This window comes from Camelus bactrianus, chromosome 16 (assembly GCF_048773025.1).
Source record: "Camelus bactrianus isolate YW-2024 breed Bactrian camel chromosome 16, ASM4877302v1, whole genome shotgun sequence".
Lineage (NCBI taxonomy): Eukaryota > Metazoa > Chordata > Mammalia > Artiodactyla > Camelidae > Camelus > Camelus bactrianus.
In genome coordinates this window covers 29,820,938-29,847,448 of record NC_133554.1, presented here as the reverse complement: position 1 = coordinate 29,847,448, position 26,511 = coordinate 29,820,938, and the positions used below count along the sequence as shown (strand labels likewise).

Sequence of the window (26,511 nt, the reverse complement as noted above, 5' to 3'; positions counted from 1 at the left end):
GTCTCAGACTGCCAATGGTTTCCATTTCCCAGACAGGCCCAGACAGCCCCCGCCAGCAGCTGAGAGAGATTCCCCAATAGCTTGGCAGCTGCCAAGTCACCAAAGCAAACAGGACGCCCCCCCCACGCTCACATGCAGAGTGGCCACCCTACCCTACGCACACCCCCAAGCGGGACAGAGCCAGTCTGGTTTCCTGGGCTGGCTGTGCCACTGCCACCTCTCTCACCCTTCAGTACCCTGGACCACTCATTCAGAGAGCCCCCTGCCCAGCCCTTCTCCCTCTGATCTTGACCCTGAACTCGCCCTAGGCTGAAGCAGGGAGTTCTCTGTAACAGGTGTGGCTTTCCAGAAAGTCTATCGGGCCCTCCCAGGGACAAGCCACAGGTAATGGGGACCCAGGGGCTGATTCTCAGAAACTTTCCCAACCTGATGGGCTGTCCCATCCCTCTGCCCACAAACCTCCTTTGAGCCCCAGGCCTGGACAGAGTGGGCAGAACAGGACGGCAGGTGACAAGCAGCCCCAAACACTCAACAAACTCTCCGTGTCCCCTCATCCCTCAGCCCACATCACTCAAGCCAATGACCAGACAAAATCACAGGAGGCACTGAACTTCATGCAAAGCTTTAATTGCAGTCACTGGGGCCAAACCAGGAGGTCCCCTCGGTGAGGGGCAGTGGGAAGCAGACACAGAAAGGCAACAGCTCTTAGGCAGTGGCCCAGATGGGCATGTGGGGGCTGGCTGTAGCGTGCTGGGAGCTGGAGGCGACGGCTGCCCCTTGACCCTCAAGGCTGGGCTGTCACAGGTGGAAAGGGGCCTCAGTGGGTGGAGCGGTGGACCTGCTCACGGGAGGAGACCATCTTGCCATCCTGGACCTCCTCCACGATGGTACGCACCTGACGAGTGGTTATCGTGGCTGCGGGCAGAGGAGGAGGGAGGCACAGGGAGCCTCAGGCTGGAGGCCCTCTCTAAGCCTCCCACACAGGAGGGTCCTCAGCCTCTCCCCACCGGCCCTGGGCAGGACAGGGTAGGCTCTTACCTTCCCGGGTGGGCTGTGAGACCAAGGACGAGGAGTACTGGGTGGCCAGGCTGCAGGAAGAGGGGGACCTGTCAGCTCAGGGGTGCCAGTTGGGAGTCCAGCCCCTTGGGAGGAGGAGCAGCTGGGGAGGCTGGGGTGAGGGGAGAGAGGTCCCAGCAAACTGGAGAGAAATCACAGCTGGGAGTACACAGAAAAGAATGGGGGCCACAGGGTCAAAGGGCACAGGCCCAGGGGGCAAAACGAAGGAAAGGGGCTACCCTAACAGAAGGCCTAGAGGCACGTTGCGGCCAGCCAGGGATTTACAAGGAGAAGCTGAGCAAGTGGATTTTCATACCCTGAAGGGCCCAACGAGTAGACTTAATTAAAGAAGGAGAGACTGTGGTTAAACTACAGATGGACTTAGCCATTGTCAAGAAGCAAAAAAGATGGACTGTGTGACTAAGCTTGGAGGCTCCAGGACATTTTCAGCCCATTTACACTAGCCTAATCACCCTCCCAGCTCCGAACCAGATTGCCACCCATCCCAGTCAACCACACAGTCACTGGAACCAGAAACCTAGAGTCATTATTACCCACTCCTTCGTGTGCTTACTCAGCGTTTACTGAGCCCTGCCTGCGAGCCACGCTCGCCCGCGCTTTCAGGCATCCAGCCCGGCTGTTTTTAGCTATCACACATCCTCTTTGTGCACCACTTCCCCTTCCCTGCCCTCTGCCCCACCTTTTAGCAGGACCTCTCTGGCCTGACTCCCTGCTCCTGTCTCCTGACAGGTCTCCCTGACCTCCACCCTGCCCCCTTGGATGCATTTCTCCCTCTGTGGCCACAGTGAATGTTCTGAGATACCTTAATGATCGCACCCATCTCTGCACAAAATCCCCTCCCCAACCCCGTGCCACCCCAGTGCCTACACCATCTAGTCGAGCCCAGCCAATGTTCTCAGCTTCATCTCCTGCAAACCTCCACCTCTCCTCCTGGCCATGGTTGGTGCCGACCCTCCCTGGGTGAAGCCACCCCAGCCAATCGCGCACCTGCCAGGTGCCCCCGACTCACTGGGCATCCTCGCCCTCCAGCAGGCGGCGGTAGGTGGCGATCTCTTGCTCCAGCCGTGTCTTCACATCCAGCAGCACCTGGTACTCATGGTTCTGCCGCTCCATGTCACAGCGGAGCTCACACAGCTGCTGCTCAATGCTGCTTATAAGCCCCTGCAGCTGGACCAGCTGGGCCCCATAGCGTGCCTCGGTCTCCGCCAGGCTGCCCTCGAGCGATGCTTTCTGTGGGCCAAGGTGCAGGTGGTGGGTGAGACGGAGCTGGGACCCTTCCCTACAGTGGAGCCCCCAGAAGGGTGAGGGCGGTGGGGCGGTAAGTGGGGCAAAGTGTGAAGTGGCAGGCAAGGAGTCTCTGGTCATCCAAATTGGGGTGCACAAGGTGGGGCCCAGCCTGGGGTGACAGGTCCAGGGCAGGGAGGGGACAGAGGCCCTACCATGCTGAGCTGGGACTGCAACTCAATCTCCAGGTTCTGCACAGAGCGGCGCAGCTCTGTGATCTCCGTCCGGCTGCTCTGCAGGGCCTCGGTGTTGGTGGCCACCTCGCGGTTCAGCTCCTCTGTCTGGAAGGCAAGGTGGGCCCCAGGGGCTTGAGGACACTGGCCAAGGTGGGACAGGGTGGGACCTCTCAGACTTGACCCTCCCTGCTCTCTGTGGGGCCCCAAGCCCACTGCACACAGACACCCTCTGTGCCCAGACTGCAGAATTCACTTGCTCTGCCGTATGTGCTTCATTACTGGGCTGCGGACAGGACTCAAGTGCAGGCCCTGGGTTCTACTCTTTGTGTGCCTGTCACTGCCCGGGGAACTGCAGCTGCTCAGTTTGTGCTTACTGAGGGCATGAGTCTGCACCTGAACACACAGATACTACGAATGCCCAGGCTGGGAGACGCCCTATAGGGTCAGGAGATCTGGACCCGCTCCCCAGGCCACAGTGAAGGGCTGTGTGTGCGTGTGAGGCCTCTCTGAGCCTCACAATCTCCCCCTAAACGTGAGGGGTTGGTCCAACTGGTTTCCAAAGGTCCTTCCAGCTGGAAATCCACAATCTGTGGATCTGTAATTTTCCAGCCCGTGCTCAGCACACAGCACATGCACACACACGTGTGCACACCTGCTTGCGCCGGCCACCCACCTTGCTGAAGAACCAGTCCTCGGCGTCCTTGCGGTTCTTCTCCGCGATCTTCTCGTACTGGTCGCGCATCTCGTTCAGGATGCGGCTCAGGTCCACACCGGGGGCGGCGTCCATCTCTACGTTGACGTCCCCGCCCACCTGGCCTCGCAGGGCATTCATTTCCTGGGCAGAGAGGGGAGCAGGAGCTCACTCAGGGCCATCCCGGGGAGAGTCCCTGGGGCTGCCTTCTCTGCCTCAGGGAGATGGGTGCAGAGGACAGACAGACACACAGACAGGCCAATGGCTCCAAACCCTGAAGAAAGAGGCAGATGTCTTCATGTCTCAAACGTGCAGGGCTGTGGATATCGACAATCCCCCTGACACACATTTGGGGGGTGGACTTCGCCCAATCCCGGTGTGCGCTGGGGCAGGAGAGATGGCAACAGCCCAATACTATGGGGGATGAGCCAGGACAACCTCACTCACCACCCAGATTTGCCTTGCCCCCCACTGCCAACCATGCAGCATGTACTCAGGGAAGGCAGCCTCCTGTCAGTATTGAGGCAGTCAGATCTCTTTAGGAAACGTGAATCTGTGGGGGGCAGGGGGTGCAATCCCTACAACCAGCCTCAAAGCCAAGTGGAGACACTTCCTGGACTCCTGCTACTTGGAGATTAGGCTCCCTCAAGTCAGGCCAGCCCAGAGGTCAAACGGGAAGGAAGCCATGAGGCTCATGAATCTCCCTGCAGGGTCTTGGAACCCCATCCTTGGGTTGAGCCTTGGGGTCCCTGGGAGGTGGGAGAAGTGGCAGAGTGGTGGAGTCAGAGATGGTGCAGATATGGCTCAGGCAGAGCTGAGGGAAGACACCTGTGCAGCCTTGGATAAATCCCTTAACCTCTCTGAGCCTCAGTTTCTTCACTGGTAAAGGGAGGAACTTACTTCTTTCTCCCAGCGATGCTACCAGTATCAGCTGAGATAATTGCTGTGAATCACTTTTAATGTGCTGGGCAGATGTTCGCTGTTGTTATGACTATCACTATTATAATTAATTATAATAATTAGCATGCGTGTTCTTAGACTGATTCACCCATTAGATAGTTAACTGCCACCACACGGTAGTCCTTGCCTCTAGGGACAAAGGAAGTATCTTTGGGAGGAGAAGGCCTTCCAGGTCTCAACCAGGGCCCTCTGAGGGTCTCCCAGGGTCAGGCTAGGAGCCCGCCAGAGATGGAAACTGAATGGAGAGCATGGCCCTGGTCCAGGAAGATTTGGGGGCCCCAACTCTGCTTGTTCCCAAGTGGGTTTCTCCTGCACTTCCGAGCTGGCCTCACCTCCTCGTGGTTCTTCCTCAGGTAGGCCAGCTCCTCCTTCAGGCTCTCGATCTGCATCTCCAGGTCAGCTCTGGCCAGGGTCAGCTCGTCCAGCACCCTGCGCAGGCCGTTGATGTCGGCCTCCACATTCATGCGCAGGTTCAGCTCCGTCTCATACCTGGGAGCCAGGGAGGCAAAGAAGCACAAGCCATGGGGTACCCCTCGTACACACAGGGGCCTCTGTGGGAAACAGATCCAAACCCACCACCAGCCCCCTGAGCCACCCCAGAGGCCCAGACTCACTTGGTGCGGAAGTCATCAGCCGCCAGGCGGGCGTTATCAATCTGCAGCACCAAGTTGGCATTGTCGATGGTGGCTGCCAGGATCTGTGGGACATGGTGGGCTTGGTGAGCAAGCACCTCGGCAGCCCTGGGAAGGCCTTGCAACACCCCTCTTGCAGCCCTTTGAAGAGTGGGCCAGAGTGAGGGAGACGAGGGTCCCTGTGGTGTCCTCCTCTGAGCACCCTGCTATGGGGCTCACAAGTGGTGGGGCATGATACCCATGATGCCAGAAGAGAGACTCACGTGCACCCCTCTCCCACCAAGCTGCCTGGACCTCACTCCATCTTCCCCAACTAAATTCACCTCTAAGCTCAGGGCCACCTCCTCCAGGAAGCCCTCTTTGATTCCCTGTCTTAGCCCATCTCTCTTACACAGTACTTCACCCAATTGCAATTTTTAACATGGCTGTTTTGTGTGGGGTTTTTTTCCTCCTCCACTGAACTCTGAGCTCCAGAGGAACAAGGCCATGCCTGTCTCATTCTCCTTGGAATCCCTGGCTCTGGGCTCAGTGCCTGGCCCAGAGTCACCCCCCAGGAAACATGAGTTTAATTAATTAATTAATAAAGTTATGCCGGCCCCACCTCAAACCTAAGGCAAAATTTTCTTTCCCCACAGAGTCCTCTAGGATGTTTAAATGACAACAGGGAAGGGAGGGGCTCTAGAAGGAGCAGAGGGTTGGTTATAACTGCTGCTGTCACTGTTGTTGTGAGAAATACCCAAGAGAAGCCCCAATCAAGGGCCATGGGGGTGGGAGGAGGGAGAGGCCCCTCCACTCTGCCCAGAAGAAGCAGAGAAGAGGTCTTGGTCAAGGTGGCAGATGAGCTGGGTAGAATTTGGAAGTTTTGAAGGCCGAGGGCTGAAGTTTAGGGGATGTAAGAGGGGGCAGCCCCGGCAGGCAAAAGCAGCCCCAAAAAAACTCATCTGGCTCCTCAGAGCCGGTTCAAGGCCCTAAGTCCTGAGAAGCAGCCCTGGGTCAGGCTCCCTTTACAGACTGAAACTCAAAGTGTGGAAGAGACCCCAAGAGCTGTGGATAAAAGGCAAGCACCATCCATCCAGGAGGACTGCCTGGAGGAGGCGCGGCAGGTAGAGGGGCAAACCCAGAGGTGGTTACCCACCCCAGGGCCTCAGTGGGCATGTCTGCAGCCTGCACACCCACCCCTTACCAACCTCCCTGCTCAGGAGGCTGGTTGGGCCCAGTGAGGGGCGGTGGTGAAAACTCCTGTGGGGCAGTGACTCGGAGGCCTAGGGTGCCCTGCCCTGGGGATTGGCAGTGAGAAGCTGGCTCACCCCAAAGCTTAGGAACACTGACTCACCAGGGCTCCCCTGGGTTCCCCGCTGTCCAGACCAAGCCTAGTATCTGATCTGGCACTCCCAATAGCTCCACTTCCAGGGGGCAATTGCAGGAGTTCCCTTCCTGGTGGAGGGCCCAGGCAAGAGCTGGCAAAGCCCCTTGCAGGGCAGCAGCAGGATCTGGTTCTGCACCAGGACACTGAGTGGGCTGATGCCGGCCCAGCCAGCCCCCAGCCCCACTTTCCCCAAGCCTGGCTCCAGCCCCTCTTTGACCTCTCACCTGCCTCTGGAGGCTGCAGCCCTGTAGGACCCTCCAGGGGCAAGATTTGGACAAAAGACCCAGGTGCACATTTACAGAATGCCAAGGTCATGTTCATAGAGGTTATGAATGTATGTGTAAGTATGTGTTTGTTCTTCATCAGACTGAGCTAGAGAAATTTCTCCACTTGGGAGCTTCCAGTCTAAGTGGGAAGACATAGCTCCTTTCCTCAGGGACACCCCCCGACCAACAATCTGCAAGAAGAGTCAGCCCCTGCCCTTAGGGACCCACTGAGTGACCATCATGGAGGGAGTGAGAAGGACCCACAATGAAAGCAGCTGTGAGAACACGCCAGCCTCAGAGAAATCAGTACAATGAACAGAGCACAGACTGAACCTCAAAGTGTGGAAGGGACCCCAAGATCTGAGGATAAAAGGCATCCATCCAGGAGGACAGCCTGGAGGAGGTGAGGCAGGCAGAGGGCCAAACCCAGAGGAGAATGGGACAGTGAGAAGGAGACATTCATCCTCATCTCTCAGCAGCCACACCGTCTCTTTCCCACCTCTGTGCCGTTGCCCATGCTGATCTCTATACCTGGAATGCCACCTGCTGCCCCCAAGGTTCTGAACCCTGCCCACTCCTCCATAGCTCAGCCCAAATACCCTCCCAGAGAAAGGGAGAACTCCGAACAACCTCCCTGCACAGGATGTCCTCCAGGCCTGGATCCACTGACTAGCACAAGGCTGGGTTTCAGAGCAAGTGAGAGCATGAGTGAAGGAAGGAAGGAAGGAAGGATGGAGACCTAGGGTGGAGGAGAAATGTTCACAAAGGTCCAAAGTAGGGCGGGTATGAGTCAGAAGCAGGCACTAAGGACAGAGGGCAGGGAGCGCCCACCTTGCTTCGAAGGTCCTCAATGGTCTTAAAGTAGGAGCTGTAGTCACGGGCAGGCCCGGGGCCCTGCTTCTTGTACCAGTCCCGGATCTTCACCTCCAGGTCAGCGTTGGCCTCCTCCAGGGCGCGCACCTTCTCCAAGTAGGAGGCCAGGCGATCATTGAGATTCCGCATGGTCTCCTTCTCGCTGCCCCCCAGCAGGGCTTCCGCCACGCCAAAGCTGGAGCCGAAGCCCCCACCCAGGCTGCAGGTGTAGCCCCCGGTGTAGCCACCCCACAAGCCTGCAGAGAAGCGGGACGAGGACATTGACATGTTGCTGCCAGCTCCCAGGAGGCTGGGGGCTGGGCAGGCACCCCCAACACGGAAGGAAGATATCCGCAAGAAACCCCCGCCAGGCACACACAGGCCCTTGACAGAGCCAGAGGAGGAGAACTGGCGGATGCTGGTGGTGGTGGCAGCCATGGTGTCCGAAACTCAGGAGTAAGGCCTGGTCTGAACAGAGACCCCAGGCAGCCCTTTATAGCCAGGCTAAAGAGGGGCTGGGCCCCGGGCCATTGAAGTCAGAGCCAAAACTCCAGCTATGTAATTTGCTTCTGTACCAGCACCCAGGGCCTGGGGCTCAGGCTGGACACACCAAGTGCATCCCCTGGGCCCCCTCCATGCCAAAGCCTGGCCTGGGCAGATGGCCTCTTAGCTGTCCATTGTCTGTTAGAAACAAAGGTGGTGTTGGAGCCACAGCCCCGGGGTAGGGTGATCCTCCATCCTCAACCGCAATTAGGCGGCTGAGCTCATTCTTGGGGGGAGTCCGGAGAACCCAGCCCTGAGAGCCAGAAAGGGCCTGGAACAAGGCTCCACAGGCCTGGAGCCTGAGGCGGCTCTGGCCCCCCACCCAGCATTCCTGAGGCCCTGGGAGAAGGTGGAGAGATTCAGGGCGACACCCACCCCCAGGTACAGCATGGTCCTGCGGGAGCCCCAGCTCTCTTGGTATTATTAAGAGTCTGTGGGAGGAGACACAGCCCCTGGCCCAGGGATGCCCTATCTGAGCTGACCTGAGGGCACTTTGGATCCAAGCCTCTCAGGCAGTTGCCTCATTTGTAAAATGGGGGTAATTCCTGCCTCCCGCAGTCTTCGAGGGAATCCGGAGAGATAGTGACATCAGTCAAGCCGGGGCTGAGGGAGAGGAGGAAACAGATGGTTAGGGTGACTGGTCCTGCTCATCCCCCGCAGGAACCGAGGAAAGACACTCCCAAGGGGCCCGGAGGAGGTGCAGGGAGCAGGAGAAGCAGGATCTGGGCAGCGGTGGGTACCCCTCTGTCTGCGCTGCGCCTTGGGGAAGGGCCGCCCCTGCGAGGGAGCCATGCAATCCCACATCCGGGCGGCTGGCAGCTGCCCACACCCAACAAGGAGATTACAAACCTAATCTCCACGGTGCTAATGATTTAGGCGCTGCCAGGACCCTGGCGTCTGCACAGGGCCCGTCTGAATGGGGCGCTTCCTGGGACAATGAGGCCCGCGGGGACTGGCAGGGGACTGGCAGGGGAGGGCGAGCCTGGCTTGGGGCGGAGGCCCGTGGGTGGCCCGGGCCCTGAGCCCACACACAGGGATAAGGAGGGAGTCAGGGCTCCATGAGGATCAGAGCTGTTGCGCTGAGACCAGACTGCTGGGAGGACTTCCTGCCTAGAAAGTGGGTGGCCTCGCACGCAAAGGTGTCTCCTGGCTTAGAGAACGAGGACTGTGCGAGCTACAAAGAGAGAGGGGACAAACCTCATACCCTGCCCCCACCCTGCCTGTGAAGTCTGGGGGTTCCCAGGGTTCCTGGGCCGGGGCAGGGAGTTGGGGGTGGTGGTTGGGGGTCCAGGTCAAGGCTAGTAAGCAAGGTCAGGACACCAGGGCTCTTCCCTGAGGAATTCCTGCTCCTCCCAGGCAGTCCTGGGGGAGGGAACCAACATAACTGGGGGTCCTTTGAGTGGGTCAGAGGCAGGCCCCACACCCACCACTCACCCTCACAAGGAATGACCTTCCCCCTTGGAGCCACCCTCCAAGGAACTCTTCCCCTGCTCCCCTCCCCAACCCTGCCAAGAAGCTGACTGACCTCCTCCAGGCAGGCCTCACTCAGCAAAGAGAAGGGATGGCCTGCCTTCCAACACTGAATCTGGAACAGAGCCAGGGGAGGGAGCCAGGCCACAGGGCACCACCCACCTTCTGCCTCTCCCTAGAGCCCCCCGCCCCAGCCCTCACCCTACCTCCAAAGCCCCCAGGCCTTAGTTATGAGGTTCAGTTTGAAAGGGCAGAGCATTTATTCTCCATTCAATCACCAGAGCCTCACCACCCCATCACTACCACATCCCCCTGACATCAGGCTGTGTGCCATGGCCTGGGCCTCAGTGTCCCCACACCAGTCCCTCCCAGGCCCTTTCCCTCTGGACTTTTGAGACCCTACCACCTGTGGGGCCCCATCGGGCACCTCTGCTCATAGGGGCCTCACTTGCTGAAGGACAGGCCGAGCTCAGCCCCTCTCCCCAAGTAAAACTGCAGAGTGAGATCCCACGGAGGCCTTGCTGGCCCTCTGGAGGGTGTGGCCATTCCAGAGAGACCTAAAAAGACCCGGACATGCCTTCTACACAGCAAAGAGAGAGCTTGCCAGATCTCCCAAACAACGCTGTGAGGAAACCAAGGCACAGGGTTCCGAAGTGGCAAGCAGGCGGGTGGGTGGGGCAGCCCAGCCCAGCCCAGCCCAGCCCGAGCGGGCAGAGCCAGGCCTGAAGCCAGGGCCCCAGCAGAGCCCAGTCTCCCTGCCAGGGGAGGAAGGCCTGGCAGGAGCCAGCCAGAGGGCTGTGCTGAGGTCCTCTGGGCCTTGACTCCTCCTGCCTGGGCCTGTCCTCCACCCCCATCAAGGAAAGGCCTTCAGCAGCCAGAGGGGCAGTGCCAGGCCCACAGCCCCCACAGTTGTCAGCAATTGGCCCACAAGGAGAAGAGGAAAAGGAGGAGGCACTCCAGCCCCAGAGGCTGCTGGGAGTTCAGCACAATAAGGGAGGGGACAGGAAGAGTAAGCCCCTGGGAGACAGGTGGGACAGCTCCCAGCCTCACCCAGCATCCTCACACCTGCCCCAGGCTTGACCAACCCGCACAGGCCCTGGGTCTCCTCTCCAGAGGTTGCTGAACCACCAGCGTGCTCTCCAGCTGAGAACAGCAGGCCCTGCCTCAGACTTGAGCAGGACAGGGTGCTGGGAGAGGGTTCCCGGGACTGTACCCACCCTACAATGTTGATGGAAGAGTGACCTGGGGGCCACTGTATACAGTTGATGTTCAAAAGATGCACATTGATGTTGACAAAGGTCTTGCCACATCGGACCAGCTGACCTAGGCTCCTACAGGCCCCCAAAGCATTAACTGTCACCCCCGGGGCAATGCCCACCCCTCGCCGCCACCCAGAACCCAGGGCACAGCATGTACGCAGCAGGTGCTCTGTAAGTGCCTGTTGAGTTGTTAGGAACAGGGAGCCTGGGCCATGACCAGAATGGAGACAGGACCTAGGAAGGGGATACATGGTCTCCTAACCTCCTCCCAAAGGAAAAGGGTCCATACCAGGTGAGGTCGGGGAAGTGAGAGGCCCAGGATCTGGGGAAGTGCTCCCAGCTGGGATCTTGGCTTAGCTGATGAGAAGAGGATCCCAGATCCTTCAGGGGTCCCAAAGACCTTGACTCCACCCCTAGATCCATGCCGCTAGGGCCTGTCATCTCCTTTCCTCCCAGACACTGAGCCTCTCTCACCCACAAGCATTGTGCCCTGGACAGAATACGCAGGGCCACCAAGGAGCTCCCAGAAGCATGCCCACCCCTGGCCAGGCGCCCCCTCAGAAGCGCACCCTCACCCAGCCACACCTGCCATCAGGTGGAATCTTCTCCTCCCTCTATTCTGTTTCCTCAGCCTCTATCCTGAGGCCCCAGGGCCGCCCTGCCCAGCTCTACCCACTAATGCTTTGTGTCTGGCTCCAAAGAAGGCCCTGCCCTCCGCCTACCTGGGGGCTGTGGGAGATGCAGAACATTCCTGGGGCCCCCAGGAACCTCCTCCTAATTAGGACAGTCAGAGGAAGGGGGGGTCTGCCAGTACCCCCTGCACAACAGGGGTCCCCAGGTGCTCCCCTTCCCAGGGACAAGCAGACTCAGCCACCTCCCTCTAACTGGTTTCCAGGAAACATCCGCCCCAGGGTTGAGCCGAGACGGGATTCAGCCACCCGAGGACACCCTGCCTTTCCCAGCAGAGCCACATCAGCTGGCCAGTGCCTCTCCCCAAGAAGGGCCCAGAGGCCCCAGTGCCCCAGATGGGACCCAGGGCAGGAGGAGAGGGCCAGGGAGGGAGGAAGGGCCCAGGAGGGCCCAGAACCAGCAGGAAAGAGTGGGGAGGAGGTCTGGAAGGGGAACCCAGGCCTGAGGGAGGCACATGTGGGAACCCTAGCTGCTTCCCGAAGGCTGGAAGACTCCAGCTTGACAGGACCAACTTCTTCCCTCTGCCCCTTCCTTCCTCCCATTCCTTCCTCCTTTCTTCTCCCTTCTTCCTTGGCCTGAGGAAGATATGGGGGAGGATGGGAGGGCAGCCACTCAGGTGTCCCGCAGACTGGCTGAGGGGGCCCTGAGGGCCTGGCGGAGCCAAGGCAGAAATCCCGAAGGGACCCCAGGCTCCTTCCCACATTCCAGACCCCAGCCTCCCAGGCCCCGAGTCGTGCCTCACCTGCCCATTCTGCTCTGTGCCCTCATGGCCTTTGAAGCCAGTTGCTCCCCATTAATTCACCCTCCTTGGTACCTACTTTTCAGTGCTCCTGAGTGATTTCCTTCTAGGGGCAAATGTGGCCCAGGCTTCCTGAGAGAGAGGCTTTGTCTCTCCTCTCAGGGTGGACACTTCGTAGGATAAAAGTTATATCTCCCCACTCGGACTGGAAGCTCGCTGGGAGTGGGGGCTGTGTCTCCCCTGTGTGAGCCCAGGGATGCCCTGAGAGTGGCCTGTCTCCTTCTTTCACCTAACACAGCCGGCAGGAAGGGGGTCTCTTGGCTCCCACCACAATATGACCCACATGCCTGACCAGCAAGAGGGAGGGGAGGCAGGGAGCAGGGAGGGGGGCAGAGAAAAGACCAGGGCAGGAAAGACTAGGAGGAAGAAACCAGGGGAGACAGGACCAGAGGAGAAGGATAGTGGGCAGGCAGAGGGGCCTTCAATCCCAGTGTTCTGACCTCAGGAAGTGCCGCTGGGAAGGGAGACCGTCCATCCTTTCTAAGGGCAAAACCAGATAACAGGGCGGGAGCTCACCTGTGCAGAGGCCTGGGCTCCCTGGAGCACTCCACCCACCCCAGGCCCCCCATCAGCTCCTCCCCATTAGAACCTGCCTCATCCCTGAAGCCCCAGCCCGTCAGGTTCCTGGCACCCTTGTCCCTGCCTCTGCCTCCGAATCCAGGCCCTGGGGCTTGTTACTTAGCATTTCAGGTGTGATACACTTTCCCCAGCAAGGTTTTGGTGGGGAGGGGGACCACAGCCCCTCATTTTCCCAACCCCCAGGGTCAGGCACGTTCTCCACGATCACAACTCTGCACCTCACAAAAAAAGAGCTCTCCGAAGCCCAAGTCCAAGAGCCCAGGTCCACGTGGACTCTTCCTTGGACAAGTCACAACCCTCTCTCAGCCTCATCTGCAAAGCAAGGCCACTCGGCTTCTGTGACAATGTCTCCGTGAGGCTTAAACGAGGTAGCTTGTCATGGCAGCTGGCATCAGACTTTGTGCACACTAGGGATTCGGGGAAGAGCCGATGGCTCCAAAGCTGGCTGGGTGAAGGCCCCTCGGGGTGAGACGTAACCTCCCATCCCGGTACTGAGCAGATTCCAGTCCCACAACTTGTGAATATGTAGCTAATATGGCAAAAGGGAATTTGCAGGTGGGATGAAGGTAAGGAATCTGCAATGGAGAGACTATCCTGGACGTCTGGTTGAGCCCAATATAATCACAGGGGTCCTTATAAGAAGGAGACAGGAGGGTTGGAATCAGAAAAGGAGATGTAACAACAGAAGCAGAGGTCAGAGTTTGCATACAAGGGATGTAAGCAAACTATAGGCACAGGAAAAGACAAAGGACCATGCTCCCCTAGGGCCTCCGGAAGGGGCACAGCCTTGCTGACACCTTGATTTTAGTTTCGTAAGATGCGTTTCAGACCTCAGATTTCCAGAATCGTATGATAAGTGTGTGTTGCTTCAAGACCCTAAAGTTGTCATTTGTTCCAACAGCAACAGGAAACTGATACCCTCCCCTTGCCCATTCTAGCACCCAGGAGTGCTAGCCACTCTCGTGTTAGAATTATTTGGAGACAGATCTGCTCCCCTTCTAGAATTATAATCCTTTACTGCCAAAAGATGGCTTTCTGTTCATCTCTGGACCCACTGAAAGGTCTGACTCAGTGCTTTGTGCACTGTAAATGCGCAGTCGATGCTGGCTGAGTGGATACAGGCAGTGAGAGCCCAACGCTGGGCTTCGTTCAGAACCCACTCATCGCACTCATGGTGTGGCTGTCCCTGGGCTGGGTGCTGAGAATTCGGCACTGAGTCAGCCAAGCCCCACCCTTAATGAGCGCAGGCCAGTGAGTGAGAGACTGACGACGCACAGACCAGCCCAGCACCGTGTTGTTGTGTGGTGATGAAGGTATGTATGCACAAGCACCTGGCAGGAGCGGGAGGGAGCGACTCATTCAGACCAGGCTGCTGAGGACAGTTTCGCAGGGAGGGACAACAAAGCTGGGTTTCGAAGTTAGGGCAGGGCTTTGCCAGGCAGCAAAGGTGAGAAGGAGGTGAGAAGTCATCCAGGCACAGGTGGGGGCACGCCCAGCGTGTTTGGGGACCATCAGGGAACTTGCAGCTAGATCACTTTCAGGGGGAGCACGAGGAGTACTGAGGAAAGCAGAACTCGAAGGAAACACATTTATTTGTCTACTATTAGTTGAGCACCTACTATGTGCTGGACACTACCCAAGGCCCTGGGGATACAGTGATGAACACAAAAGACAACACTTTGCTTTCGTGGAGCAGACATTCTAGCAGGAAAGATGTGCAGTAATCAAACCAGGAAGTGAGATGTTCTCCATGGAAACATGAAATGGGATATGGGTGCTTCAGGGGACCAGGACAGGAAGGCTGCCCCTAGGTGACATTTAAGGAGGAAACTGAATTAAGAAAGAAGCCAGCTGGGTGCAAGGAAGGGCATTCTGGGCCCAGGTAATGGTAGTGCAAAGGCCCTGGGGTTGGACCAAGACACTCCTTTTCAAGGAGCTGGAAGAAGGGTCACTGTGGCTGGAGTGAGGTAAGCAAAGGAGAGAATGGGGTTATATAAGGTCAGAAGAGGGCAGGGCAACCCCACAGAGTAGTAGTTCTCATCCCGATGAATGGAGTGGGACCCAGGTAGTGCTAATGACAGCCAGGGCTGAGACCCATGCTCCAGAGCCTGGTAGACCAGGGCAAGGCATATACATCGTTGTCCAGCTTTTTTGTTTGTTTGTGGGCTTCCCAGAGCCCTTAACAAGCTAATGGACATTGTGACTCTCCAAGGAGAAGATGAAGTGCTAAGCATTTCCCAAACTAAGCCACCCATGGAGACACTTCCAGGAGGATCCTGTGGAGCTAGGGTTCCTTGGAACCCATTTTGGGAATCTATGGGCCAATTCATAGGGCATGTTAAGGGGAGAAATGGCTAGAATGAAGGTTGGAGAGACCGCCATGAAAGGTGTGCTGAAGAGTTCAGACTTTATCCTGCAGCAGTACAGTCATGCTATGCTGTTTTAATTTGTTCTTAATTTGTCTATTTGTAGAGATTTTAATTATACAAAAGAGATATTGTCAATGTCTTCAATGCCTCAATTTCCCAGTTAATAACATCTCTCAGAGAGCCACCCCACCTCACTCCCTTTAATCCATTGTGACCATGAGCTATAATTCATTTACTCCAGTCCCTACCAACCACCTTTCTGCCATCTCCAGATTTTTCTGCGTTTACAAATAATGGTGTAATAAGCCTCCCCAAACAACACTAATGAACTCATCTACAAAACAGAAACAGACTCTCAGGTATAGTAAACAATTTTATAGTTACCGGGGGGTCGGGGGAAGCGGGGGAAAGGGATAAATTTGGAAGTTTGAGATTTGCAAAGTTTAACCACTATGTATAAAAATAGATTTAAAAAAAACAAATTTCTTCTGTATAGCACAGGGAACTATATTCAGTATCTTGTAATAATTTTTAATGAAAAATTATATAAAAATGAATATATGTGTATGCACATGCATGACTAAGACATTATGCTGTAATCAGAAATTGACACATTGTAATTGATTAATCAATCTAAACAAACAAACCAACCAACCTCCCTGAACATACAGCCTGGTGAATTTTACAAATATATCCTTAGGGGAAATTTTAGCCATGGGATTACGGTGAAAGAGTAAATCCATTTTTTGCTTTGATAGCTCTTGCCAAATGTTCTTTCAAAGTGAAATGAAATTATGTCTCTGCTTTGAAATACTCTAATCTCTCCCACAAAAGATGGTGGAGGGGAGAGAGAAGGAATAGGGATGGCAGCATGTTGACAATTATTGAAACTGAGTGATGGGCAGATGGGAGCTGGTTTTCCCATTCTCCCTACTTTTGGGTGTATTTGAAATTGCCCACAGTTGAATAAAAAAAGTCACAGGCGGGCCCTGCTTCCTGTACCAGTCACGGACCTTTACCTCCAATCTTCCAGAAAAGTTCTACAAATTTTCATTCCCACCAACCATGGATGAGACTAACTTTCCCCCACGTTCACCAACACCGGGTCCCATCAAGCTGCTCTTCTCCAGTCTTTGTCTTTTTGACAGTTGAAAAATTCCTCTTTGTTGTTTCAGTCTCCCTTTCTTTAATCATGAGTGAAACTGAGCTGCTTTCCCTAAATATTTTGGTCCCTTCTTGGTTTTTTTTTTGAACCAGTTGTTCCTACTTCTTCACCTTTTATTTCTGTGGGGTCTTGTCCTTCCTGACTGTGTGAGCTTTTTTTGGTAAACGTGGGAAGGCCTTTCCCACATGGGTTAAAATGTGTCTTCACTGTGTTGGTCACTGGACTTCTAATTTTGTTTATCGTGTTTTTTTTCCCCAAACAGACGATTTCCCTTAGGTCACATTCGCTGATTTTTTTCTTTCATGCGTCTGGGCAACAGGTAGTTGGAAGAAGGGCTCATTTTGGTGGCGAAGTGAAAACTGGAAGGGGGCCAAGGGTCAGCCCCTGGGCTGATGGGGTGGCCTGAGAGAGAGATGATGAGGGCGAGGATGGGACACAATGGCTAACAGGGAGGTGGGCCTGAGTGGGGGAGGCAGCAGGATGACTCTGCATTTTCGGGGTTGAGCAGGTGGGCGGGTAATGATGCCACTGACTGGGTGGGAGAAGCCAGAAAGAAAAGCAGGCTTCATAGGAAGATTACAATTCCACTCAGTGTGTTCATACCTACTTCCTGTCTCCTCCGCTAGACTCAGGCAGAGACCCCGCCTCCTTCTCTCTGTCCCCAGGGTCCGACAGAGCACATGGAGCTTGATCTGCAGAAATGAATGAATACATGAATGACCTGAGTTCCAGGTGCCTCTGCCTGGATGGAGGCATCAGGGGGTGGAAGGAGGCATTCACAACGGAAGGGATTTTCTCCTCCACAATCACCCACTGCCACCACCAAGGAACTGATGGACTTGCCACCTTCTCTGAGCCAGCCGGACCTGGCTGTATCCGCCAACCGGCTTGTCACTGTTTGTGGCAGAAGACAGATGGTTGCATTTGATTCTGAGAACTCCAGAATCCATGGGCTTGGTGGATGTGGCCGCTGGGGAAGCCAGCTGGGGACCAGGCCAGGAAGTCCTCCCCCTAGAGGCCAGCGAGGGAAGCAGGGAGCCAGTGAGATAACCAGGGAGACTAGAGGCAGAGCCCTGGGACTAGCACCCTGGGGAACGTTCTAGAAAAGCTGGCTGGCTGCAAGGAGGACTTCCAGGGCAGGTTAAGAGGGCCAATCACGTTCCTAGGGGTGATTTTCAAGGTCACCACCTGGAGACGGTAGGTTCAAACACTGACCAGACAGCATCTAACCATGGAGCAGGGGAAAGGGAGAAAGAGGACACTGTGGCGCTCCCACCTCACGTGGTCGTCTCTCCTCACTCTGCTCGGTAGCCCCTAAGGGAGAAGCCAGAATGCTCCTACCCGGACTGCAAGCCCCGGAGCTTTCCAAGAATAATCTGATTCCGGTTGAACCTCGGGCTCTGCGTGCGGACTGGAGCCTCAAATCTGTAGCGAGCGCGCCCTCTGCTGGCCGATGTGGGTTGCGCTCCTCTGCCCGTAGTCCTGGGAGGTGCCACCTACGGCTGCCAGGGTTTAGGAGGGGCGGGCAGGGGACTGAAAATACCTTCCACCTGCGCTTCACCAGCCTCTCCAGGGGTCTACCTCCTCCTCACCATCTTCAGTTCTTCTCCTAGGCCCGTGACCCCCCTAGCACCAGCGGCCCAAGATAGGTCATTGTGTCCATTCTAGGCCAATGGACTCGAAATTCTTTGTTGAAGCTGGCCTGTCCATTGTATTATGCTTCTCCTTTCCCCGTTCTCCATCTCAAAAGACAAAACAAAACAAAACAATACCCTGCCTGCCTCTGACACAAAGCCCGCCCCCCGGCCCCCTTTAGGCCGTTCTATTAAACGGCTCATGTCAAAGTCAAACTTCCTACTTGACTCCTCCAGCCCTGAGTGTGAGAGTCCCTGGGGCAGGAAGCTGTCCCTTCCATGGGGACCACCACTTTCCTGCCTCCAGCTCCCTGGGGACAGCAGCTACCGTTGGCTGGCTCCTGCTGGAGCGCCCCACATAGAGTGCGGCACCCGTTTCGTTCACAATAGATGAACCGGATCTACGTGCAGTTTTGTGAGTGCCTGTTGTGCGCATCTGTGTCCAGGCGTGCCCTGCGCTTGCGTGCACAGCCAGTGCGTGCACCTCTGCGGGGTCTGCAGGGTGGCCTGGCCGGGGCTCCTACCCAGGCGGCGGCGGCGCGGAGCTGGAGGAAATTGGCGTCCCGCGCCCCCAGGGGGCAGCACTGAGCCGCTCCGGCCCCGCCACCAACTTGACCCGGAGAAGAGGCCTGTGTCTCGCCGGCTGCGGAGCCCACGAGGCCCGGTGAGAAGTGCTTCAGCTCTGCAAACACAGCAAGGAAATAACCGAAAATCCACACTGCAGGTGGAGGTGATATGGGACGGGGTGCTGTCAATGTTTCTAAAATCGGGTGGTGGGTTCATAGGTGTTTGTCTTAATCCTTAAATCCTACCCTATTTCGTAGATATTATTTTGACTCTATTTGGCAGTACTTTTTTCCTTTTTAATAAAGATTGGCCTCTGAGCTGTCTCTAGAACAGGGAAGGACCACTCGCCCCTCTGACTTAACTCTCCCGGGGGCAAAACTGAGCCCCGCAGCTCCCAGGGTCCCCCGTCTCCTGGGAGGGTTCCCTGGGGTTGACCTCCGCCCTGGGGGAGGGGAGGGCCAGGCTCCTCCCGCCGCCCGGGGTCCCCTGGACAAGCCGCATCTTTACACACAGCTCAGACTCACACGCCGACACAAATATTCACACGCACATAGTCACACGCTCACTGACCCCTACAGCCTGACATAGGCACACACACATTTACACACTCACACACGTTCACGCTGTCCCACTCACCCAACTTCACACCACAGGCTCACACACTCACACTCATCCGTAGACACAGACCGGAGCCTCACCCTCACACACTTAGGCACAGCTTTCCCACAGTCACACTCACACACACACCCCTAGACTTACACATTCATCACGGTGCGCACTCACAGACCCACACACACTCACACACGGTACAGACACATCCACAGACCCCCACACTCACATCTACAGTCGGCTCACACACATTCACACAGACGCGCGCGTCACACACCCTCACACCCACAAGCCCATGCACACTCGTATTCACACTCACGCATGTGTACAGACCAGCACAGCCTCACCACTGATTCACACACTCACAGACTCACACACTATTGCACACCCACAGGCACACTTGTGCACACATTCATATTTGGGCACACTCACACAATCTTTCACTGTCATACTTTACACACCCACTCGCACAAAGCAGCCATTGCCACTCCCACTAGCCGGTCAACCTTGAATCCTCACTGCAGGGGAGGGGGGGGGTGCGGAGCAGGAGTTGGGGGAGGAGGAGCTTGCAACCACCTTGATCTCAAGAGATTTCTGGAATCTTCCCAGGAGGCCCCAGTCCCAAGCCTGAGGGATGTTTCTTCTCAGAGCAGAGGAAGCAGAAGCGGGGCCAAGATCACGTGACAGCCTTGGCCGGCCCGCAGGCCTCAGAGGACAGCCCCAAGCTTCCCACACCATGAGCCAGTTCAGGCTCTCACCCCGTGACCAGGGTCTGGGGACTAGAGAGGGGACACACATGACAGCAGGCCCTGATCTTGGGGAGCTCTGTCTCCAGGGGACACAGCGGACATCACAGGCTGGCTGAGCAGGTGGGGCTGTGGAAGCACCTAAGAGGGGCCCCCAATGCAGCCCAAGAGGCAGTACAGCTGGGGAAGGGTTCTGACCTGTACACCCAGGGCCACAGGTAGACACTGGCCTTCCTAGTGGGTAACTGGCACCTGCAAAGGCCCGGAGGCACCAGGGCCTGGCACCCTCAGGGAATAGTGAGACCCAGATGGGGCGAGTTGGCTGGGAAGGTAGAGATGGGATCCAGCCCCGCAGAGGCTGGCAGGGGCCCACAGCAGAAGGGCTTGTATGTCCTGCTAAGGAGTGTGGCCTCCTTCTTGAAGGCCACAAGGTACCCTGATCAATCGTGCAGGACAAGTGAGGACAGAGCCGCTCTGAAGAGGCAGACAATGTCCAGAAGCTCCAGGAGTGGTAGGTGCCCTTAGTCTCCATTCCAGGAGGAGAGCTGGCCCAGGAACCCCATCCACAAGAGTTCAGGGAACCACCCACAAGAGAGCCATGCGTTTCTCTAACTCATCAGAACACGTCCCCCACGAGTAACAGAGGGTCTGTCTGTGAAAAGGGCCAGAAACAAATGTACAAACTAAGAACCCAGGAATCTCCAGGAAAAGTTACCAGCTTCTCCCAAACAGTCTGGCCTTAGCAAAGTGGGTAGTGGGGGAGCACGGGAGGGACCAGAAGCCGGGAGGCCAGCAGAGCAGAGCTGGGGACCGCATAAGGAGGGCACGGAGTCCTGGCTCCCCAGCTAGAGGACCTACATTCCTGCCTGAGGGAGGGTGGGGCTGCTCCAGCCCACACGTTCCAGCTGCCACCACACCCTTCCAGCCTGTTCTCACCTGTTCCCACGATTTCCCAGGCTGCCCTGGGCCCAGTTCTCAGGGCCAACTCCCAGAATCCTTCAGGATTCAGAATCTAACTAGAGAGATGCTGGTCTGAATGTCCAGAGGTCCACCTCCACTGGACAACTGCCTTCCCACAACACACACATATGTGCGTGCGTGCATGTGCGTGCGCGCACACACAAACACACTGAACCATCCTTAGCCTCAGGACACCAGGACACAGAGTGGGGCTTTTAGGGGCTGAAGCACTTCCTTCCAAGCCAACAGTACCACCACCCAGGACAAAGTGCTACCCTCTTGGGACAGAGGTGGAGGGAAGGCAGCTGAAGTCTCTAGGAACAGGGGCACCCAGAACGCCAGCCCTAAGGCTCAGCCAAAGGATGCCAGGGAGGGGGGACCTGACGGGTGCTCGGTGATGGGCTAGCTGGAGCGAGGGTTCTGCTTACCTGCTTCCCCGTCCCCTGGCCTAGGCCCCCGGACTACCTGGAGCTCAGCCCACTGCCCCTCCAGGTGCACGGCTGACATCTCAGCTCAAGCCCTGTCTTCGTCCCACAGCTCTGGTGTCACCTTTCTTGACCTTCCAGGCAGGACAGAATTCCCACACCCACCCTGGGCCCAGGGCCAGAGCCTGTCTGTTCCCACCGAGGCCTGGGAAGTGGTTTCTGCAGCCCAAGCTATCCTGGGCCTGCCCAGGAAATAGCCCAGCTCTGCCTGCTGCAGGGGCAGGACGGAGGGGACCGGCCCAGGCCCCCAGGATGAGCTCAGAACTGCTGGGGCCGCAGAACTGTGACTTGGGGAGGCAAGGGGCATACAGCAGCCGTTCGCTGGAGTGATTGAAATGCTTGCTTTACCAGAGACCCTCAGAGGAAGCAGGGGAACCGTGGATGAGGTCCCCAAATCCCAAACTTGAGGTTACCTCCCCCTCCCCACCCCCAGCCAGGAGCCTGGCCTGACCTGCAGATGCTGACGGGGAAGCTGCAGAGCTTGGGTGGAGGGGGCCCGGGTGAGCAAGGGACAGGGTCCCAGCGCAGCCCATCTAGGTCTCCGTCTCAAGGTCACAGTCCACTCACCAGGAGCCCAGGGGCCTTGGCAGAGTAGGGCGCTCTGTCCTCCTTTCACAGGAGAGGAAACTGAGGCCCAGAGAGAGGGGGCAGATTGTGGGCAGCATCTCACAAGCGAGTGGTGGGGACTGACCTTGACCTACCCCCCCGCAGATCCCTCCCAGCCACAACGCCAACGCAGAGCGCCTGCCAGGGGTGTGGAGCCCCCCCGGGCACAGGGCTGCACTCAGTGCCTCTGCCCCAGCACCCCACCGGGCACCCAGAGCTCCCAGCTGGTGAGGACAGAGGCCTCCCTGTGAGACTGGAGGCAACACACGGCATGTGCCAGCTGCTGCTTCCTGGCCTTTGAGGGGCCCTCGCCAGCCCCCGGCTCTCAGAACATGCTTCAGTCTTCCACCAGCATTTGCTGAGCTATGACCAAGACCAAGGCCCAAACCACCGATCATTGTAAGCCTCAGCCTCCAGCTTTCCAGGTGCAGAGGTAGAAGGGGGGCACGAAGGAGGGGTGAGCAGTGGGCACCCCCACTGCCCAGGCCATGGCAGGAGCTGGGGCTTCAGCAAGCTGCCCCCACCACCCCACCCCAGCCTGTGCCCCACCCAGCAGGGACTTGCAAGGCAAGCAGTTCTCATGCCCTGTTCTAGGCGGCTGCCGGACGCCTTCCTTACAAGGCCTTGGCCCTGAGCTGGCTCCGGGGCAGGTGGGGGCCTGGGCGGGGCACAGAACACCTGGCTTGGCCAAGCCCAGACGCACCCTGCTTGGGAGGAATGTGGACACCGCCCGGGCTGGCCCTGGGAAAGCTGCCACCCCCCTGGCTCCCTGACTCAGCCTGGGTGGGCCAGCGGCCAGAAAGATGCAGCCTCAGCAGGATGGAGTCTCTTGGGCCCCACCCAGGGGATTGAAGCGGTGGGGTACTGGGGGACAGGGCCTGAGAGAGGGGCTGAGAGCCAGGATGGCACCCATGGGGCCTCAGGACTTGAGGGACAGCAGGGATGCTGTCGGACTTGCCCATCCCTGCACTGCTCAGGGTCTGCCCACACCAGATTCCTGCAAACGTCAGGAGCGCTGGGTGCTCTAAACACAGTGGTCGGGCCCGTGGGACCTGAGCCTCTAGCATGGGCATCTCGCAGCTCTGAGCCTCAGTTTCCTCATCCATAAAGTGGGGCCAGTGATGGTTCCTCCCTATGGAGCCGGGCCGGGTGGGAGTCACTTCTGCTTAACCTGCAAGCATTTGACAAGCAGTGGCAAACAAATCACAGCTTTGACCGGACCTGGTAACTTGGGGAAGGATCTACCAGCTCTGGGAAGGGGTCCCCACTCAGGGAGGAGAAGCAGAAAGACCCTCAGGGCCATCACCCCCTAAGTCACAAAAGTATTTGCCAGGGAGGCCTGGTGAGCCCCGTCCGTGCTCCAGAGCTGAGTGATCTCATCTGTCTTCTGTCTTTGTCACCCAATATGGATGCTCCCAAGTCCCATGGCAGGGGCTGGGTCTCCCCTCTGACTGGGAACTCTCAAGGGCTGGGGCCATGTTTCTCCCTGACGGGGGGCTCCCCAGGGACTGAGACCCCATCTGCCTTTATCTCTCCATAATCCCGAGCCCTGGGCCAGAGAAACCAGAAGGAAGCCAGTGAAGGCCAGAAAAACTGTCTTTCCCCTCCCGCGTGCCACCCCTGCTTTCCCAGGCCCTGATCCCCTCTGCGCACCCCCCAGCCAGCCCCTAGACATGGTGCTGGAGCTGCCTCAGTGACCCCTGCCCCAGCCTGGGGACTGGTGACCTTTCCATCCCTCCCCTGCCCGGAAGGAGGCTCTGCTGTCCCCAGCCAGGACAGAAGGGCTCTCTCACCCCCTGCCTCCCCTGAACCCTTCCCACAGCCCAGCTGGCCCAGGAGGGCTTTCCTCCTCGGACCCACACTTCTCCCCTGTGATCCAGGCATAGTCCCTCTCACCTGGCCTGTCTCCTAAGACTACAGGGCTGGGAGCAGAGTCTGGGGTTGGGGCCACTCCATCCAGTGTTGCTGGGACAACAGCCCTGGCTCCCCTGAGCTTGAGAAGGGAGGGAAGGGTCTCTGGGCCTAGGGGCCCTGCTGCACATTGCCCCCCACCCACCCACCCACCTCCCCCTCCATCCCTAGCCCCGCTTTTCCCAGGCCAGCACAAAGGCCCAAGTTGGGGTGCGGCCTTGGCAGGACAAACAGTCTCTATTGTTGGGTGTTGTGCCCTGGTTACCAAGGAGGGAGGCTGGGGGCTGGCTCCCTGCCATGTTTGGGCCCCGGGCTGAACGCGTGGGTGGGGAGGGAAGGCAGAGGATTTGGGGTGTGGAGCTTACTTCCCGCTCCCAGGGCCTGCGGGCAGGGAGGGCCCGCTGGGACTCGCAGCACCCTGGGCCGATTCAGACTTGCTTCCACCCTCCCTTTCTGCTGGTTCAGGGACATGCCGGGCCAGGGGAAGCCAGCTCGGGGCAGGGCGGGCTCCCCTGCTGCTCAGATGGGGGCGGAGGCCCCAGCACAGCAGGCACTGCAATGCCCCGACCCTCAGGACTGACTTTGTACCATCCAGGACTCAGGCCACCTGGGAGAGGGTCCCAGGACTCCAGGTCAAGTCACCACCCCTCTTTGGACCTCAGTTTCCCCATCCGTATAGTGTCAGGAGCCAGCCTGGGTGGTCCCCGAGAAACTGCCCTAGTTCTGTTCCCCGCCATGAGCTGGGCCATCTTGAGCCAAGAGTGGGAGGAGCGGGGCTGGGGGTAGGGGATCGTGGCCAGCTGGGGGTCCCCAGCTGTGAGGATTCCTTCTACATCACCGCCAGCCACTGCCTGGCCCGGGGCTGGCACCCACGAGTGCAAACTGATGGCTGAGGGCAGGAGCCCAGGGCTGTGGCCAGGAACGGTGTTAGAGGGAAGGGGCCTCCCTGCCTGCTGGCCTGAAGGTGGGGGCTCCTCTTCTTCCCTCTCCCAGCAATGGCCAACAACAGCCAGAAGAATCCCAGCCTGACCTCCAGTGACTCCTCACCAGCTCTCTGTCTCCTCAGCCCCCTGCCTCTCAGACAAAAGCCAGCCTTCCATCATTAGAACACGGGTTGAATACTGACTGTGTGCCTGGCTCTGCGCTGGAGGCTGGGGAGGAAGCACTGAGGCCCCATCAGCTGATGCAGGAGACACTAGCAGCAGCTGGTACAGATAGGGCAGGGCAGGCTCGGGCCGGGGGCGGCGGGCTGAGGCTAGGGAAGGAGAGGAACGGGCTTGAGGATGTGGACAGGCAGCAGTGCCAGGAAGAACATGATGAGAGTGGCATTTGGGGGTGGGGGGTGGAGGTGACGCCAAGAGACCAGCAGGCAAGTGGGGAGCTGTTCTCCAAGGGCCTTGTGACCAGGCTGAGACAGTGGGAATAGGGGTCATTGCAGGGGGAGGGGAAGGACCTAGCCCCAGGAGGGAGGGACCCATCTCCCCACAAGCAGACACCGTCTCTGGGCCCTGACCGAGGTTCTGGAAACCCCCTGGAAATCCAGGGACCTGGGTTTCTGCTTTGGATAAACACATGAGCTAATGCCCATCCAATCCAGACCTGCTCTCCAAAGCTTTAAGTTGGCAAAACAGAGAGAAAAGAGGCTTGTTCATGCAAGTGCGCCAGCCGCTGGGTCACTGGGCCTCTGGTGGGGTGAAGGCAGGGTGTGCACCGGGCTGACCTGGCTGGAGACAGAGGGTCCTGGGCAGAGTTGGTAGAGGGGAAGGGCGGGCAGTGACTACACACAAATGCCCACAGGGCTAGGCCGCTAGTGTAGACAGCACTGGGTTGGTGGCGGGTGCTGAGCCCAGGGAATGGAGGCCCCCAGAAGCAGCTGCCCCAGTTTGCTGCCAGCTCACATGGGGATCCCAGAGAAGCCAGACCTCCTCCTGCTCACTCAGGAAGCTGGAACTCCAGATTGATGGAGAGGCCTCCCAATCTTTTAAACATAGAAACTGATTCCAAAATAACACCATGGGCAGGCTAAACAGATCATGGACATGAGAGCGCCTCGGAGCTCCAGGGGCCTGAGGGACAATCAAACCCAATGGCCCCCTCAAGGAAGAAGTCCAGTGAGGCCCAGAGGGGAAACAGGCCTGCAGATGGGATTAAGTCGGGCCAAAACCTGGGCCCCTGACTCTCCCATGCTCGCCCTGGCACCTCCACCCACCTCTCAGGGGAACCCTGGGAAAAGCAGCGCAGACCTCCCCCCATCACGTGCCACCACCATGCAGACCCCCACCCGGCTGAGGGTGAAGGGCTACATGACCCCTCACCCACCATCCCCCACAGCAGGCCTTTCTTTGTGCTCCCTACTTCCCGGTCCCAAGGTCTCCCCTGCTCGTCTGACCCCCACAGCCACCAGAATTGTTCTCCCACTCTACAGAAAAGGGAAACCGAGGCCGGAGAGGCCAGGCCACTGCCCAGAGTTCCTCTCAGACAAGTTCCAGACAGTAAGGAGGGGATCTGTGCCTGCCACCAGGTCCATGGGGAAGCCCTGACTTGCAGGGCCAGGAGAGCCAGGGTGAGTCAGCCACAGGCCCGGCAGGTTCAGAGCAGCCCGAGCACAGGGCCAAGTCCACAGAGGCCAGGCCTGGAGTCTGAGGTGGAGGCTCAGCAGGAGCCCAGGCGCCCTTAGGGTTGGGGGTAGACACACAAGGCAGGAGGAGGTGCTGACCCCGGCTAGAGGGAGCAGCAGGGAGAGGCCAGGATGTCGGCAGTCCCCCACATCCACGCCCACCAAGGATCCCCGAGAACCACTTCTCTCTCTTCTAGC

General features: G+C 57.9%; 1 protein-coding gene across 5 annotated transcripts; it reads right to left on the bottom strand.

The window, feature by feature from the left end:
• Positions 1-611: 611 nt before the first annotated feature.
• Positions 612-17,008, bottom strand: LOC105079331 (keratin, type I cytoskeletal 42). 5 transcript variants are annotated; one of them, XM_074342821.1, is made up of 10 exons: positions 16,782-17,008; positions 8,330-8,450; positions 7,284-7,561; positions 4,803-4,885; positions 4,521-4,677; positions 3,211-3,372; positions 2,517-2,642; positions 2,087-2,307; positions 1,039-1,088; positions 612-915 (listed from the first exon to the last, which is right to left on the bottom strand). In XM_074342821.1, the coding sequence occupies exons 2-10, from the start codon at positions 8,370-8,372 to the stop codon at positions 818-820; spliced, it is 1,218 nt and encodes a 405-aa protein (XP_074198922.1). In that variant the 5' UTR covers positions 8,373-8,450; positions 16,782-17,008; the 3' UTR covers positions 612-817. The 5 variants fall into 5 exon arrangements, 4 of the variants coding, with proteins under 4 accessions (XP_074198922.1, XP_045361073.2, XP_045361074.2 ...); XM_045505117.2 differs by lacking the exon at positions 16,782-17,008 and adding an exon at positions 9,745-9,937; XM_045505118.2 differs by lacking the exon at positions 16,782-17,008 and adding an exon at positions 9,373-9,458.
• Positions 17,009-26,511: the final 9,503 nt, after the last annotated feature.

Bases quoted from the DNA above. Each gene is read 5' to 3' on its own strand.
- LOC105079331 (XM_074342821.1), bottom strand. From the start codon at position 8,372: ATGAGGCAACTGCCTGAGAGGCTTGGATCCAAAGTGCCCTCAG. The intron at 3,373-4,520 runs GTGAGGCCAGCT...CTCTCTGCCCAG, and splicing joins TGAGGAAGAACCACGAGGAG to GAAATGAATGCCCTGCGAGG. The intron at 2,308-2,516 runs GTAGGGCCTCTG...CTTGGCCCACAG, and splicing joins TGCAGTCCCAGCTCAGCATG to AAAGCATCGCTCGAGGGCAG.